At 60.1% G+C, this 18087-nt stretch overlaps 1 protein-coding gene across 2 annotated transcripts in view; it reads left to right on the top strand.

Moving 5' to 3' along the window:
• B4GALNT4 (beta-1,4-N-acetyl-galactosaminyltransferase 4) overlaps nucleotides 1-18087 on the top strand; it is a 120126-nt gene that overhangs the window by 94548 nt on the left and 7491 nt on the right. For both annotated transcript variants that reach the window (XM_074954698.1, XM_074954699.1), the window contains exons 9-16: nucleotides 955-1021; nucleotides 6803-6946; nucleotides 7615-7724; nucleotides 8902-9002; nucleotides 9760-9842; nucleotides 14541-15858; nucleotides 16322-16629; nucleotides 17289-17442. In XM_074954698.1, the coding sequence (XP_074810799.1) occupies nucleotides 955-1021; nucleotides 6803-6946; nucleotides 7615-7724; nucleotides 8902-9002; nucleotides 9760-9842; nucleotides 14541-15858; nucleotides 16322-16629; nucleotides 17289-17442 (2285 nt within the window). The remainder of the gene's footprint in view (nucleotides 1-954; nucleotides 1022-6802; nucleotides 6947-7614; nucleotides 7725-8901; nucleotides 9003-9759; nucleotides 9843-14540; nucleotides 15859-16321; nucleotides 16630-17288; nucleotides 17443-18087) is intronic.

The following is an 18087-nucleotide window of genomic DNA, read 5'->3' on the forward strand; positions in this document are numbered from 1 at the left end:
GGTGGGTCTCTCTGCTCAGCTGCCACTTAGCCTGGCTCGATTAGCAGCACAGGGGAGAGTGTGTGTGTTCTAGAGATGCACACGCACTCAGTACAGGGTATGGATTAAAACTGCCTTTGTCACGCAACACAATAAGCGACTGCGTGGCAAGCCTGTTCCGTCGGAACTGTGATCACAAAGGTCTCTCTGCACATCTGAAATCCTGGTTCTGAGTCACAATCCCACAACGGGAGACTGCAATTTCCTAGTCACTAAAAACTGCCCTCATTTACACCAGAGTAAATCCGGAGATGTTCCTGTTGGCTTCAGTCGGAGGCTCCTGCCACTGTGCTGTACAAGGGCTTCTCTAGACTACAGAGGCTAGCACAAATGCAACCGCAGTGGTTTGGCTGCATTGGTGCAAAGCAGGGTGTGTGCACAGGTGCCCTGGTGAATTACCAGTAAGTCCTACCTGTACAAGCCCAACCTTGGGGCAATGCATGTATGGCTACAGCAGTGCAAACACCCCACCCGCCCCTGTACAGACAAGGCCAGCGCGCCAGTCTGGAGTCACTCTGGATTTAGACTGCCACACTCTGAGTTGGAGGGCATCAGTGCTGCACAATCTGGCGCAGCCACCTTGGAACGGCACCTCCCTGCTCCCCACACGGACAGGGCTGGGGCCTAAGGGCGTGCTACCTGGCAGCTGGCTACTGGGAGTGGTGACTTCCTGCTACCCAGAGATGGGAAGGCTCAGATAGGCGCGGGCAGCACGCGGCGGACTCGGCTTCCCTTGGGCAGCCTCTTCTCCCTGACAATCCCTGGCAGCCAGGAGAGGAGACACAGAGGGAAGAAGCGTTGAGCGGGCACCGGGGCAGCCTCTGGCTTCCTGCTTGTACACCAGACCCCTCTTCGGCAGGGGGGCCAGTGTGACACCCCCAGCCCCAGCTGTGATTCTCATTCTCTCTCTTCCAGTGGCGAGTGTTCCTTCCTAGCCTGAAGTTCGAGGTGATCGACTCCCCCTTCATCTCTCTCTACACAGGTGAAGCCATTCCCCAGCATGCTGCCCTCCCCCAGATCCGCTTACCCTTCCTCCGCCGGGCATTTGGGGGTAGCGTGTGCCCAGAAGTGCGTGTGCCGTGGGAACGGCAGGCTGTGCGTGTAACAGGCGCGATCCCGCATCGGACCATGTGCTCATGCACGTGTGCATGTGGGGGAGAGCGCGTAGCAGAGGGAGCAATGGGATAGGGATGGCCGCGGGAGCACGTGAGATTGGGCGTGTGCATGTGGGGGAGAGCGCTTAGCAGAGGGAACAATGGGATAGGGATGGCCGCGGGAGCACGTGAGATTGGGCGTGTGCATGTGGGTGTGCCAGCATAGGCCTGGCAATGGGAGCACGCGTGTACAGGCGTTGGTGTGTCTGCGCCCGCATGGCTGGGTACAGCTGCAAGCAGGCCAGAGCGTGGGAGCCGGTGGAAATTTTCTACACAAAATGGTTTTCTTGTCGACAAACGGCCTTTTTTCCGAAACCCAAAACTTCCCTCAAAAAATTGCCCCCAAAATGTTCTGTTTTCCATGATGCTTTCTGCAACTCTGGCATTTTGTCTAAATCATTGCGGGTGTAGAGGTGTGGAGTGGTTCAGGGCTGGCACAGTGCTATGGGGTGGATCAGGCAGTGGGGTGTGGCAGGGCAGGCGTGGCGCTATGGGGTGGATCAGGGCTGAGGCAGTGGGGTGTGGCAGGGCAGGCGTGGTGCTGTGGGGCGGATCAGGGCAGGCACAGAGCTGTGGGACAGATCAGGGCTGGGGGAGTGGGGTGTGGCAGGGCAGGCGTCGGGCTATGGGGCGGATCAGGGCAGGCACAGTGCTATGGGATGGATCAGGCTGGTGCGGCAGGATGTCCTAGGGCAGAGCAGGCCTGGTGGCACGTGTCTGGGGAGCGGCGTGTGGCCGTGGTAAGATGGGAGCGTGTGTCCGTATGTGCTTCCCACAGAGGGCTAAATCGGAAGGAATTCCAGCTGTCGGCGCTTTTCCCCTCATCTTCCCCCAATGCTGCAGCAAACCCTGCAGGCAGCCCGGAGTTAGTGGCGCCCGGCTGGCTGGCGCCGTCACAGGACAGGTGCCAGCACAGCGACAGTGTCCTGCAGTGCTGGTTCCAGCGCACCCCGCCCTCCGCTACAGAGAGCCCAGCCAGGAGCCACCTCCGTGGGCCAGCCGAAGAGCTGAGCTCAGGAAGGGAGGAGATGCCAGTGCCTGCCCCACTCTCTGACACCCGCGGCCAGGTGGATTCCATTGACAGCCATGGTGGGACCCCTGCTGGGAGCGGCTTGGTCTCCCCTCCAGACTCACCCCCACCCTGGGGATGAGGAGAAGGAACTATTGCCCTGCAGCCATTGCTTCTCAGCCAGTCAGGATCTGCGCTGTCTTTCCCGCTGCTGGCTCTCGGCAAGAGGGCCCTGTCCCTGGACAGGACAGCCCATCCCAGAGCTCCTTGCCTGGGGAAAGGTGCCTTCCCTAGGGCTCCTGCCCTCACTCCTCCTGGCTTCCTAGGGAGAAAGGGGAGCCGAGCAGCTCCTGGCCCAGGCCCTGGCTAGACCTAAAGAAGAGCTCGGTGTAGCTCGGAAGCGTGTCTCTCTCACCCACAGATGTTGGTCCAGTAAAAGCTATTCCCTCCCCTGCCTTGTCTCTAATATCCTGGGACCGACATGGCTACATGTATTTTCCACAGCATGCATCCGATGAAGTGAGCTGTAGCTCACAAAAGCTTATGCTCAAATAAATTGGTTAGTCTCTAAGGTGCCACAAGTACTCCTTTTCTTTTTGCGAATACAGACTAACACGGCTGCTACTCTGAAACCTACAACAACACTGATGACCTGTCTTGTAAGCGAGGATGGACGGTGTGGAGTTTACTTAAATCTATAGATCTTCTGCTCCCCCCACAACGCAGCCAGGCAGCAGGAGCCTCTTGATGAATAGATCCTGGCCCAGCTCTCCTTACATAAGGGGCTGGTAATTAAGTGTCCCCTGGAAGGGGTTGATAAGGCAGGAGGCTCAGATACACCTAGGATCAACGTGGAGAAGAGGGATGGTGGAGCAATTGGGATATCGACACAGGTGCCGGCAAGACAGATGGTGCACGCATGTATTTCCTCCTGCACGCTATCAGTCAGCATGTGGGTGTCTCCTGCCCCCGTGCTCCCTCCCTCCCCCACAGTTTGGGACTGCAGCCAGCCTGCACTCAGAATGCAAGGTGGGAGAAGGGGGCAGGGTTGCGAAAGCGGGAGAGTTATTGAAGGGAAATGACTGATCGTGGAGTAACAAACCAGCCCTTCCTCCCTGGGTATGAAGGCTAGGACAGCCTCCTAGTGCAACAAACAGGGTGCCGCGGATCCACAGGTCCGGTGCTGTCGTACAGTCCTGGAACAGTCCCTGGTAAGACCCCTTCTTAGGGTGACACTCTTTCACTGGGGCAAGCCACTTGGCTTCACCACCACCTGGGACCGACCTGCAGCGAGTCCACCTGGATGGGACACCTGCAGGAGACTTGCACGCCCAAAGGGAGCAATGCACCCCCAGCTTCCTTACTCTGGAGTGACTCTCAGCCAGCGCTGTAAAAGCAGCAGGGTTTCTTAGATATCTGGAACACAGCATAGAAAGTCCTTCGTTAACATGGAGAACAGAAAGTTACAGCCTAGCCCCTCTGGGTCAGACCAGAGCCCTCTGACCCCTCATTAGTTCCAGTCCAGAAGTGTCCCCTGCCACACTTAACAACCCACACTTAACAACCTCACCTGGCCCCTCCTCAGTCCTTTGTTCTCCAGCTGGTCACACCCAGCTGGGTTCCTAAGGAGGGTGGGCCATTCATGGTCTTTTGTAGCTAGGTGCCAAATGTCTGGGTGATTGGAGTGGCCATTGTCTTCTGAGACTCTCCATGGGCATGGTGACCCAAGCAGCTAGGCGTCGGTCACGCCTGTATCTCTGGGTCTCTGCAAGAAGTAAACAAGCCTTTCCCACCGTCTAGTTAGCCACGCCCTACATAGGGGAAACTGGGGCCCACACACTAGTCATCCAAAATATTCTGAAAAATCCCCACTCCAGCACACAGGGCTCAGCTTGTCTGCAGCGTTTTCACTGCAGCTCTGACCTCGCATTACCTAGGGTGCCCCGGCTCTCTCTGTCTCCTGTAGTTAAACGCGTGGCAGGCAGGTGTGCTTGCCCCCAGCCATACGGCACAGCAGAAGTTTACACCTCTGTCATGTGGCTGGGATCCAGATCCACCGACCACAGGGGCTGCAGGGCCATTTGTGTCGATAAAATATGGTCGCCTCAGGCCAATCCAGTCAGTAACAGACACGCTCCCCCGGAGAAGGCAGGGTCACCTATCGCAGCCACTCCTGGGGGGCTGAGATGCCTATCAGTCTCTTGGAACTAAGAGCAGCCAGTCAGGCCTGTACCAGATTCCTCCCACTGACCAGGAGGGGCAAAATCCCTGCTAGCATGCATCGAGGCATCATCCTATGGTACAGTTTCTGTGACGTACCCTGGTGGTGCCCAGCACTCACTGGCAGACAGCCTCAGCGGGTATTTCAACACCGGTCGCGAGTGGGAGTGACAATTCAGGGCTGAACGGCATCTGCACTCAGTGGGGGACGTCATTGTGAGACCTGTTTGCCTCTCAGATGAACAAGAAGTTCAACATGTGTTGTTCCAGAGCCACACAAGGCCAGGACTCCTGGGGCAGTGCCCTCCTACTGACCTGGATGAGCCTTCCCCTCCATCCCACTACTCCTCCAGGGTCTAGGAAAGATTTGTCATGACAAAGCATGAGTCATCCTCTTTGCAACCAATTGGCCCAGACTGTTTTGCTTTCCGGACTTCCTGCAAAAGTCAGCCCATCAGTATTCAGCCCTTCCTGGCTGCTAACTCAGGAGAACGGCAGGATCAGACATGCCAGCACGGACTCTCTTCTGCTCGCCATTTGGCATTTGGATGGTCATCAGACCTACAGCATTCATGTTCGCAGGCCATTCAAACTATTCTTAATCACAGCAGGGAAGAGTCTACCAGAAAATGTTATCTAGCCAAATGGAGATGTTTCTGTACCTGGGTGCAATGGAACCAGCTATCAGAGCCAGCAGGTAGTCCTAACCAGGTCCCTAAAGGGTCAGCCTGGGACCTTCCCACCGGTAGGGGAGCCAACGCTTCAGTGGGACCTCAGTCTCTTACTTTCAGTGCTTACAAGGCCACCTTTGGAACCACTGGCCACATGCTCAATGATCCACCTGTCTCTGAAGGTCGCCATGACATTGGCCAGGAGAGTGGGTGAGCTGGGGCCCCTCATGGCTGACCCGCCATATGCTAATATTCGTCAAGAGAAGGTATCCCTGCACCTCCGTCTGAAATTCATCCTGGAGGTAATTTCCGAGTTCCACATAAGCCAACTGATTCACTTACCGATATGCTTCCTGAACCTCCAAGAAGGAGAGGAGACTTCGCCCCCTCCATGTCAGGCGAGCACAGGCATACTACCCGCAAAGAATGACACCGGTTAGAAAGTCAGCTAGACTATCTGTCGCTCTAGCGGAGCGAGCCTGGGGACAAATGATACCTGCTGAGAGACTCTCTACGTGGATTTCTGGCTGTATCCTCCTTTGCTATCAGGTGGCACAGCTCCCTCCCCCCGGACAAGGCGAGGGCCCGGTTCACTAGAGCTCAGTAGCATCTCCTCGAGAAGCGCCTATGCTGGACATTTGTAAGGTGGCCAGCGGGTGTGTTATGCCTGGGGCCTACCCTGTGGAATTGCATTGCTCCAGACATCTTGACCGCCTGCAGGAAGGAGTGCGAGGTGGCAGGGGCCCGGGTGGAAGCCTCTGGACCAAGGGGCGGGGTTGGGGCAGGGGGATCAGAATGGGGTAGGGGGATGGGGATGGGGTGGGATTTGAGGGGCAGTGCTAAAACTGCAGGTCAGGAGGGATTAGCATGGGGCATAGTTTGGGGCCGGTGGGATCAGGATTGGGATGGGATGGGGTTTAAGAGGCAGCGCTAAAGCTGCAGATTGGGGGGGGGTCAGGATGGGGTGCGGCGGAGGGGGGATCGGGATGGCTTCGAGGTGAAGGGATCGAGATGGGGTGGGGTTTGAGGATCAGTGCTAAAGCTGCAGGTCAGAGGGGATCGGGATGGGGTGGCATTTAGGGCGGGGGGATGGGGTGGGGTTCATGGCGGGGGGTCGGGATGGGGTGGGTTCGAGGTGAAGGGATGAGGATGGGGTGGGGTTTGAGGATCAGTGCTAAAGCTGCAGTTCGGAGGGGATGGGGATGGGGTGGGGTTCCGGGCGGGGATATCGGGATGCGGTGGGGTTCGGGGTGGGGATATCGGGATGGGGTGGGTTTGAGGTGAAGGGATCGGGATGGGGTGGGGTTTGAGGATCAGTGCTAAAGCTGCGGGTCAGAGGGGATCAGGATGGGACGGGGGGATTGGGGTGGGGTCAGGGCAGGGGGATGGGGCGGGGTTTGGGGTTCAGGGGATGGGGTTTGAGGGCAGCGATAAAGCTGCAGGTCATGGGGGATTGGCATGAGGCCTAGTTTGGGGTCGAGGGATTGGGGTGGGGTGAGGAGGTTTGGGGTTGGTGCTAAAGCTGTGGTTAGGGAGGGTCCGTATGGAACATCTCTGTCTGGCCCCGTCACCCAGGAGTGGACTTGGGATCATTAGGTGCTCCCACCGCAGAGCATGACCAGCTGGCCTGGAGCCCCTGGGCCTGGCTCGATGGGAGCTGAGTCAAGGCCTGGGGTCACAGTGGCCTTTCTCCTCATTCTCCCCTTCAGACGAGTCCCCTCTGAAGATGAACCACGTGGCTCACATCCCCCAATCCCTCGCCAGCCACGCCGGGAGCTACCTGTGGGAGGCACAGAGGGACGAGCACGGGGCCGACATGCTCAAACCTGACCCCAGAGACACCTTCTTCCTCAGTAAGTGGGGCAGGGGAGTCTGAGGAGATCGGGGCAGGAGGGGGCAGGGATTTAAGCTGGGAGAGGGACTGTCAGTCTGTGCAGAGAAGGCGAGGAAATGAGGCTGGATAGGATCAGGTACCCAGGGACCCCCTGTGCCCCTCCAGCTCCATGCCCTGGTGAGGAGCCACTCACAGACCCGGGCTGGGCTATACGGGATGGGATGGGATGGGCTATAGGGGCTGGTGTGGGCTATAGGGGTTAGTCTGGGCTGGCCGGTAGGGGCTTGACTGGGTGGTCTCCCAGGTTGTGTTGGGCTATAGGGGATAGGATGGGCAGTTGCCCAGACTGATGGGCTATAGGGGATAGGATGGGCTGGGCTGGTCTATAGGGTCTGGGCTGGGCTTTTAAGGTTAGGCCGGGCTGGGTTGGGCTGGGCGGTTGCCCAGGTTGGGTTGCACTATAGAGGATGGGATGGGTGGTTGCCCAGGCTGCAGTGGGCTATAGGGGATAGTCTGGGCTGGGCTGGCCTATAGGAGCTGGGCTGGTCTATAGGGGACAGTGTGGGCGGGGTCAGTCGTCCAGGTTGGGCTGGACTCTAGAGGGCCATGTGGGTTTCCTCTGCATATGGGGGTGACTGAGGGGCCCCCCACGCGACACAGACAAAGCCCTGACTTCCTCTCGCCCAGCTCCCCAGATCGAGGCGTCCCGCGTGGAGAACGTGCTGGTGCCCTGTGCCTACAGCCCCACCTACGTGGTGAAGGACTTCCCTATTGCCCGCTACCAGGGCCTGCAGTTCGTAAGTGTCCAGCTCAGCCATGTCTCCGCTCCCCTTCCCGCCCCTCGCCCTGTGGGGGTCACCGGGAGACCCATGTGTCTGTGCTCCCAGGACGGGCTGCAGGGCCTGCCCGAGGCAGTGGAAAACCTCCCTTTGGTTCTGGGGCTCTGGCCCAGGCCCATGGGCACAGCTCCTCCGGCCTCCGCCACTCAGCCCTGACTAAGGCAGCCGTGGCCAAGCACAGGTTGGCAGAGCTGCAGCACGGGGGGGTCGGGGGTGCGTGGAGCAGCCATGTCACGAGGGCCCCCGCGGCCCTGTTCTGTATCCTGCCGGCTCTGCAGTCACTACGGGCTCCCAGTAACTCTGCTGCGGTGTGGGAGGCTCCCTGCGCCAGCAGAGCGCTCCGTGGGGAGCACCCCTCCCTCGGCTCGCCCACCGACCGGCTGTGACGCGACCCCTGGCGCCCCTTGCAGCCTGGCCGCCTTCTCATCACCCACGCAGCAGCTGATGGGCTCGCTCTGCTGCCAAGGAGGCTGGTAGAAAAGGGGTCTTTGCTCTCTCTCTATCGAATCTGTCGGTGCTTCTGGGGACTGAAATGAGATAGGCTGGCAGAGGGGTGGGGCTCTCTGACACACAGGGGAGGGCACCGTCCAATAGGGTCCCTTTATAAAGACCCCTTTACGGCCCTCCAGCCCTGCCCATTAAGTCCCCCATCTCTCACCTGTTCCAGAGGTGCCAGGCCCCTGCCAGTCCTCCCAATGCACGCACCAGCTGGCTCCAGGTGCCTGCTGCTCCTCTGAGGCAGTGCCCATCCAGGCCCTGTTGCTGTCTGGCACAGGCGGCTGCAGTGCCGGCAAGTCATGACACCAACCCTGAAATGGGCCCTCTCCTTCCAGTCCCCTCCCCTGCCCCAAGCTGGCTCTAGGACCCCTCAATGGAGCCGGCTGAGCGCTGGCCTGGCAGACGCCATAGAGGCAGCTCGGGCCGTGGGCTGATGAGCGTCAGGCTTCTCTGCCAGGAGACACCACAGTCCAAGAAGCGTGCGCCAACGGCCTCACGTCCTCAGAGCTCTCACCAGGCGCGCCCACGCCTGGACCCCCTCTCTTCTGCCACCCCCGGGGGACGCTGGTCGTGCGCGTACCTCGCCAGGCCCCTGGAGTGCACACGCTCTCGGTGACTCCTCTGCTTGGCTCCCCAGGTCTACCTCTCGTTCGTGTACCCCAACGACTTCACCCGCCTCACCCACATGGAGACGGAGAACAAGTGCTTCTACAGAGAGTCCCCCCTCTACCTGGAGAAGTGAGTGGGGGGGGCGGGCAGGGAGGTTCAGCGGGGGCCCTCTGCTGGCACTGCTGCTAAGGACAGAGAGAGCCCCTGGGCATAGGGCTTCTTAGTGCCAGGGCAGGGACAGCCCCAGAGAATCTCTGTCCCCAGCCCAGGTGCTGGCAGGGAGGAACCACACACTGAGCCTTGGCCCTGCTCTGCCAGGGGCTCAGCCAGGGTGCTGAGGGGGCCTGGGCCTTCCCACAGGGTGGTTGAGACACGGACCTTGTTTCCTAGGGAACCAGACTGTACCCACCAAGCCCATTCCTCAGGCTCTGCATCCCGTGCCAGGCTCCTTTCCAGCCAGAAGCCTTCCCGCCCCATGACCCAGCTCAGGAAATGCCAGTCCAGGGGCAGATGCCCACTTTTCATCAGCTCTGCCCCTCCCTCCCCTGCATCCCCGCAAGGTGCCTCACCAGGAGCAGGGAAGCATGTTTCCTCTACCTACCTATTCACAGCGAGAGATTGAGAGGAGAAATGTGGGGGCCACCCAGTGTCTGAGCAGCCCATCGCTCTGGGCTCGCAGCGGTGGGTGGGCAGATCAGGCCTCGCCCCCGAGCCCCAGAGTAAAACGAGTCTGGGGATCTCAGCTCTGGTCCTGCCAGGTGAGACGATATGGAGCTAAAGAGGTGCCCTGATTTGGTTTGGTTTGCCAGAGGCTGGGCCGGTGTCAGTGCAGCTGTGTGCGCACGTCTCAGCGACGTTGTCCTTTGCTTCTTTCCCCGCCCCCCAGGTTTGGCTTCTACAAGTATATGAAGATGGATGAGGAAGAGGAGGATCCTCGCCGGAGAGCCTTTCTCTTCCTGAACTCGGACAGTAAGCAGCCCTCGCACGCCCAGCCAACGCCACTTGCTCCGGTGCACCGTGCTAGTCTGTCCTGCCACCTGCTAGCAGGGATGGTGCTTCACGGCCTGGCGCGCCCAGCTCTGTGCTTCGGCGCTGGAGCCCTGGTTGCTGAATTGGGCACCTGACGGGTGGTGGGGAGGAAGTTGCTAAGTCAGGCAGGACGTGGGAGGATCACAACACTGAAAGGAAGGAGTGAGCCCACTTAGACAGTCAGTGTCCCTGGGGCAAGGCCGTGTGGGAATGGAGACTTCCTGCCTCTCTCCCAGCAATTCTGGACACTGGTGACTGAATCTGTGTTCCCATTTACTGATTGCCGCGCCACTGAATCCCCTCGGATTCACGGCTTCGCCTTGCCAGCCTCCAAGTGCTGCTCACCCTGTACACTAGGGCCAGGATTCCTGCTCCCTGCCGCCTCAGGGCGCTCGGACCTGTGCCCCCAACACGCCCCTGGCAGGATTCCCTCACCCTGCTCTCTCCAGGCGCTTGGACCTGCGCCCCCAACACACCCCGGCACAATTCCCTCACCCTGCCCCCTCAGGGCGCTCGGACCTGCGTCCCCAACTCACCCGTGGCAGGATTCCCCCTCCCTGCCTCCTCGGGGCACTCGGACCTGCGCCCCCAACACATGCCTGGCAGGATTCCTGCCCCCTCGGCGCGCTCAGACCTGCGCCCTCAACACACCCCTGGCAGCATTCCCCCTCCCTGCCCCCTCGGGGCGCTCGGACCTGCGCCCCCAACACACGCCTGGCAGGATTCCTGCCCCCTCGGGGCGCTCAGACCTGCGCCCTCAACACACTCCTGGCAGCATTCCCCCTCCCTGCCCCCTCGGGGCGCTCGGACCTGCGCCCCCAACACACGCCTGGCAGGATTCCTGCCCCCTCGGGGCGCTCAGACCTGCGCCCTCAACACACCCCTGGCAGCATTCCCCCTCCCTGCCCCCTCGGGGAGCTCAGACCTGTGCCCCCAACACGCCCCGGCAGGATTCCCTCACCCTACTCTCTCCAGGCGCTTGGACCTGCGCCCCCAACACACCCCGGCACAATTCCCTCACCCTGCCCCCTCAGGGCGCTCGGACCTGCGTCCCCAATTCACCCGTGGCAGGATTCCCCCTCCCTGCCGCCTCGGGGCGCTTGGACCTGCACCCCCAACACACGCCTGGCAGGATTCCTGCCCCCTCGGGGCGCTCAGACCTGCGCCCTCAACACACTCCTGGCAGCATTCCCCCTCCCTGCCCCCTCGGGGCGCTCGGACCTGCGCCCCCAACACACGCCTGGCAGGATTCCTGCCCCCTCGGGGCGCTCAGACCTGCGCCCTCAACACACCCCTGGCAGCATTCCCCCTCCCTGCCCCCTCGGGGCGCTCGGACCTGTGCCCCCAACACGCCCCGGCAGGATTCCCTCACCCTGCTCTCTCCAGGCGCTTGGACCTGCGCCCCCAACACACCCCGGCACAATTCCCTCACCCTGCCCCCTCAGGGCGCTCGGACCTGCGTCCCCAACTCACCCGTGGCAGGATTCCCCCTCCCTGCCGCCTCGGGGCACTCGGACCTACACCTCTGAGCATGATCACGTTGTGGCTGACTTTCCCAGCATGCTCCTTGAGCTGGCGGTGAACCCCTATGTAGAACTGTTTCCATCAGCCCACTGGAATCAATCAGTGCAGCTGGAAAAGAGGGTTTCCTGCACATGCCTCTGGGTCTCCTCCCCTTGGCTGCACCAAGGGCCTTTCACTCGGTCTCGGCAGCCTGGCTGGGCCGGTATTGAGTCCCCATCTCATTGTGGGGGAGGTTGCACTGGCAGCGCCGTGCCGATCTCCACCCACGAACGCGCACGACCCCTCCTGAGCTGTGCTGTGTGTTCCCAAGAGCTCTCCCTCGTCTCACCACACATGCGTCCTCGGCATCCGGAAGGGAAAATCAGCACCAGGCCAAAGCTGATTTCTGCTGAGACTTAATTGCCTTAAAACAGCATCGGTCATTTCTTTCCCCTCCAAGTCCCTTTGTGAGTGCAGGGTGTTAATCAGAGTAGCTCAGAGCTTCGCTGGCCCTTTGACCTGCAGCTTCTCCAAGTGAGTTCACTGAAGAATTCCGTGGCTGGCAGCAGCATGAATCCTCCTGCCCAACTTTCTGTGGGCTGTGCCAGGGGTAGGATTTATATACCCAGGGGTGCCAGGGCTCTCCCACCTGCCTCCTGAGCAGCAATCGACCAGGAGCTCTCCCCACGGAGGAACTGCTCCAGTTCTGAACGAAGGCAGGACGGTCTGAGAAATGGGCACAGGGTTGGAAGGGAGGGAGGATGTCATCCGACTTCCGCCACGCGTTTGCTGTCTGCTTTTGGGCCAGTCATTGCACCTTTCAGGCTCCGTTTGCCCACCGTAAAATGGAGATAATAATCTGTATCCCCGGGGGTGGGGGTTGTAAGGGCTAATTTGTTCATGTCTGTAGAGCGTTTTCGGGATATACCAAGTGGTGTAAAATGTAAACTCTTTGGGTGTGTTCACATGGCAGCGAGTCTCCAAGCCCGACTCTACAGACTTTACCGCTGCAATGCTAAAACTAGCAGTGTAGACGTTCAGGGTTGGACTGGAGCCCAGGCTCTGACGCCCGGAGAGAGGGATGGGTTTCAGAGCCCGAGCCGGGATATCTACACAGCTGTTCGTAGCACCACACGGGGGCCCTGCAAGCCCAAGGCTGTAGACCCAGGCTCTGAGACTCGCTGCTGGGGTTTTTTGCTGTGTAGACAGTCCTGGCCTCAAAGGGGGTGTCTCTATTGTAGAGCTGAACAGTGCCCAGCACAGTGGGTCCCTGATCTCAACTGCAGTGTCTAGCTGCTACCATCATGCAAATCGTAAATGAGCATCATAAAAACCTTGGGGGGTGGTAGTAGCATTGTGTTATCAGAGCTGGGGATGGCAAGGCAAATCCAGCTGTCATGTAAGCGCATGCTGTGTAGCCTGTAGTGGGTCTTCCGCCAGGGCTGAATTCGGTCCAGCGAGCTTGTCTTGACCATGCAATCGCTGGTGTAAATCAACACCTGTGAATTGCATCATTTTATCCTTTGCTTTGTTCTGCTTTGAGTGTGTTGTGGCTCTGTTGCTGTTTGATGCCTTTGTTTGTCTGTCCAACTTGGCACAAATGGACCCCTGAGGCAACCGTACACCTCGCGCTCCCCATTTATAGCACGTCGCTAACAGACTCGTCGACTTTAAGGCCAGAAGGGACCATCCTGATCATCGAGTCTGATTTCCTGCAGATCGTAGGCCACAAAACCTCACCCACCCACTCCTGCAATAGCCCCTAGCCTCTGGCTGAGATCCAGAAGTCCTCAAATCTTGATTTAAAGCTTTCAATTACTGACAATCCACCATTTACTCTAGTTCAAACCAGCAAGTGACCCATGCCCCAGGCTGCAGAGGAAGGTTAAACCCTGCTCCCCTTGCCAATCTGACCTGAGGGAAAATTCCTTCCTGACCCCAAATATGGCGATCAGTTAGACCCAGAGCATGTGAGTGAGACCCACCAGCCAGACACGTGGGAAAGAATTCCCTGTAGTAACTCAGAGCCCTCCCCATCTAACCTTTCACATGTGCCCATGGGGGGCGCGAGGGCTAGTTCATTAGCGTGTGGAAACATCTTTCAGATCCTCTGCTGGAAAGACTGAAACACCATTGCAGTTATTTAGTCCAGTAGCGAAATCAAGACTCTCTCCCTTGGTGATGGGGTTGAAACAAGGGAACGGAGCCGACACATCAGAGTTGCTGCCAGTCAATCCAAGAACCAGAGATTGATACCGCTGACAAATGGACACAGTATTAGTTGTTGTTATGATGTATTACTTGTCTTAGGGGAGGCCCCACCTATGTTCAGGGTGTGCTGGGTGCTGTCCGTACACCTAGTGAGACAGTCCCTGCCCCAGTGAATTTACTGTAAGCAGACCAATCAAGGGTCCAATCCCATATTCCTGGCTGATTTGGACATCCCAGGGTCACTTCTCTGGCCAATAAAACATACCTGAGTAATGCTAAAAAATGAATAACACATTGCTCTTCTCTAGCCCTATTCAGCAGGAGATCTCAAAGTGCTTCCCGTTCTGTAATGTTTTCATCTCTGTGCAGTGGGGCAGTGCTATTGTCGGGGAACGGAGGCTAAGTAACGTGCCCACGGTCACGCAGGGAGTCTGTGCTGGAGCAGGGAATTGCACGCGGGCCTCCCAAGTTCGAGGATAGCGCCGCAGCCACTGGACTGTCCTTCCTTGCCGTCCCAAGAAGGGGCTGGATCCTGAGCTCCTTTGTCAGCCAACTGAAGCCCAGGGACTGCAGGGTTTGGTGGAACGTGAGAACACAGTCCCACCTGTGCGGGTAGCTAGGCAGCCTCCCCCTCCCCCCGATCATGTTCTCGCAGAGCCCCCACAGCAACCTGGCTGTTGGACACTGGCTGCCAGGATCAGTGCCTCCCTGCACGGGCTCCACCGTTTAAGATGCAGTAATAATTTGTCTGCTTCGCTAGCTGGGTGGGGTTTGATGGCCTGCGATGCGCATTGGCTCAGACTGGAGGGCCTGTTGGTCCCTTTTAGCCTGAAATGCTCTGGCTGTGAACCACTGCTGGGGGTTATTACACTGCAGGGATCTCATATGTTTTTCTGGCCTACCCAAGGTGTGTTTGCTTTGCAGATTTCCTGGAAGAGGAGGAGGAAGGAGCAGACAATCCTGAGCCCACAGACCCGCCTCCCGATGCCAAGGAGAAGAGCCCCAGGGGGCCGAGCCCACCCCAGGGCACTGGGACCAAAGGCAAAGAGATCCCTCTCGCTGCAAGGGATTACGGGGGCGACGTAGACTATGCTTTCCGCCACCAGCAACAGCCAGTTCATGATGAGGGTGCTGCGCCAGGGCAGCCACAACCCCAGGACGTACGCAACCGGGCCAGCCGCAGTTCTGCGGCCACAGCCAGGGATTCCCAGGGCTATGAGAATACTCCCCCTTTACGAGAGCAGGCCCTGGTACGGGGGCGCTCCCTCAGCTGGGTGCTCAAGGAACCGGAACAGGCCAACGCCGGGGAGGAAGACGAGCTGGGGCTGCTGGCACCATCAAGGAGAGGCAGTGTCCTAAACCGCCAACCCCACCTCTCCGTGCCCATCTTTGGGGGCAAAGCGAAGCCACAGGGCCCAAGCAGGCTCCTGGTGCCCGTGGAGGAGAAGAAGGCTAAGAAGGAGGCCAAGAAGCCCCATGAGAAGGTGTATGTGACCCGGCTGCAGCCTGGCAAGCGCAAGGCCCCAGTGCAGGAGGCCACCTTCCCCAGTGTCTTCCTCTACCCTAGGCCACTCAGGAGGGTGCACCTGAACTCGAGGGCCCCCCAGAGGCGCTCCGCCCCCTCCACCAAGCTCCGCACCGTCCCTGGCCACAGGGTGCCCTGGCTCCCGGGCAACAGCTCCAGGGAGATGTATCCCTCCAAGAGGAAGAGCCCCAGGGCCAGCAGCAGGAAGTGGGAGCAGCTGTACAGGCAAGAGAACCCCAAGGCTGTGAGCGAGCGGAGGACACGGCCCAGCGTACAGCCGCCACCAGCCGAGGGGCTGTTCGGCAAGGAGGCCCTGGAGGTCCCCACCGCCACCCCAGTCAGGACAGCGGCAGCGGCTGCCCTGGATTACAACTCCTCGGAGGCGGCCCTGTCAGCCGGGGTGCGGGTGACGTCCCTCCTGAGGATGTCGGAGGTGACTGCGTTGCAGCAAGAGGTCCCGGGCAAGGCCCAGGAGGAGGAGGAGGAGGAGGAGCTGTCGGACTATAGCTACGAGAACTCGGAGCTGCAGCCGAGCTGGCTGGAGGACTCCATCAACTGGCAGAGGACATTCAGCGTCAGCTCGGTGGACTTTGAGCTCCTGCGCTCCGACTGGAATGACCTGCGCTGTAACGTCTCGGGCAACCTGCAGCTGAGCGAGAGCGAGGTGGTGGACGTGGTGGCCCAGTACATGGAGAAACTCAACGAGAAGAATGGGGGGTAGGGAGAGAAATCGGGGTCGGGGCGGGGGTACTGCGCTTCTGCAGGGCATGCCACATGGAGCTAGGCCCAGGGCTGCCACCAGGGCCAGGGGGACCAGTGGGGCTAAGCTCTGCCCAGTCTTGCCCCAACCTGGGCAGGCAAGAGAGCAGGGTGGTCTCCCTGGTCATCCAGCCTTGACTACACACACTCCACTCCCCCAGCAGGTCCTCAGCCCTGCACCTCCTGGGATGAGGGGGAACGCAGCCACGAGCTTCCCCACCCTGCTCTCCCACACCACAGGGCCTCCCCTCTGGGAGGTGGGGGTGCTCTCCTGGCCTGGATGACACCCCCTACTGGAAGGGTGGGAGCGGGGCTGCCCATTGTCCTTCAGCTAGCCAGGCTGTGGAGGGGTCCCTGGTGTGGGGTGGGGGCCTGGGCCTCGCCTGGGAAGGTGAGAGCATCGGCGCTGCCCTCCCCCCAGGATCTACACCCTGCTGCGCATAGTCAACATGGAGAAGCGGCGAGACACAGCGCGGGGGAACCGCTACCTGCTGGAGCTGGAGCTGCTGGAGCGGGGCCAGAGGACCGTGCGGCTCTCGGAGTACGTCTACGTCCTGCTGCACCAGGGCAGGCCGGACGACAGCACCAAGGCCAACCCCGAGGGGCCCGCGCCCCTGGCCACAGAGCCCCAGCCCAGTCCCTGGAGCCTGCTCTATGGGAAGCCCATCCTGTGCCAACCCCTGCAGCTCAGCTGGAGGCAGGACGTCATGGTGCACTTCGTAGTGCCAGGTGAGGGAAAGGGGTGTTATCCGCACCCTCCTCCCAGGGACCAAAGGTCCTCCCAAGCTCCCACCTGCACCAGGACCTCTGGGGTCATTCAGAGCATTAGATGGGCCCAAAGCCCAGGCCCCAGTGGGTGGCGGTTGGCTGCGTGGGGCGCACGGGCTGTGGCGGCTCATGGGATCATCCGGGAGGCCTGGTCCCCTTGTGCACACAGGCCACGTCTGCTCCTCCAGGGCTGCCCAGCAGCAGAGACTCAGGCCTGGTCTCTGCTAGGAAATTAGGTCAATATAACGACACCACTCGGGGGGACAAAAACCCAGCCCCCGAGCAACCCAGTTAAATCCACCTGGTACTTGGTGTGGAATGGTGTTGGGGGGGGATGTGGCACTTGGCCCTGGGAATGGGGAGTGGATCCCTGAGGTGCGGCTGGGGAGTCTGGCTCTTGGCCCTGGGGGCAGGGAGTCGATCCCTGGAGGGTGGCTGGGGGTCTAGCTCTTCACCATGGGGACGGGGAGTGGATCCCTGGGGAGTGGCTGGGGGTCTGGCTCTCAGCCCAGGGGATGGGGAGTAGATCCCTGGGGGGGGGGGGTCTGGCTCTCAGCCCCGGGGCGGGGCATGGATCCCTGAGGAAGGGCTGACCCAGGGGGTGTCTGCTTGTGTGGCAGTGAAGAACCAGGCGCGCTGGGTTCAGCAGTTCATCGCGGACATGGCCGGCCTCTACTGGGACACCAAGGACACCAACTTCAATGTCATCCTGGTGGACTTTGAGAGTGAGGATATGGATGTGGAGAAGGCGCTGCAGGAAGCCCGGCTGCCTCGGTAACGGAGCAGGGAGCCCCAGAGCCCTTCCTTGCCGCTGTCCCTCCCCACCAGTGCCAAGCCCAGCACCTTCTCCTTGCCGCACCCCCAGCCCCACAGGAACGGGAGCCTGGGCCCAAGTGCCCCCCACCACTCCTGGCCTCATCTGTGGCAGACACGCACAGCAAAGCCCTCCAGCAGCTGGGCAAGGGAGTCCCAGGCAGCACGGAGGTGATGTCTCTCCTCCCTCCCAGAGTCCTTGCACGGCCCGAGGAGCTGAGCACAGAGCAGCAGCTTTGTTCCTGGTTTCCCTGGCGCTTGTGGAAGCCCGAGGCCCAGACGCTGTGGGTGGAACCGCACCCCGTGGTGCAGCGAAGCTGTTCCAGCAGCACGCCTGCCCGGGGGGCTATCGCTGAGTGCCCTCCTCGCAATGAGCCTCCTCGTTCCACCCAGCCAACTGGGTCTGGCCTCTAGCATCCCTGGCCATGGCTGTGGGGCTGCTGCTCACACACACACACACTCTCGCCGCTGCTGTTGTTTGTGTCGCAGGGGTGACCAGAGGCCCCCCTGAAGATGAGGGTCACATTGTGTCGGGGGGGGGCTCAGTGGTTTGAGCGTTGGCCTGCTAAACCCAAGGTTGTGAGTTCAATCCTTGAGGGGGCCATA

This window comes from Natator depressus, chromosome 6 (assembly GCF_965152275.1).
Source record: "Natator depressus isolate rNatDep1 chromosome 6, rNatDep2.hap1, whole genome shotgun sequence".
NCBI lineage: Eukaryota > Metazoa > Chordata > Testudines > Cheloniidae > Natator > Natator depressus.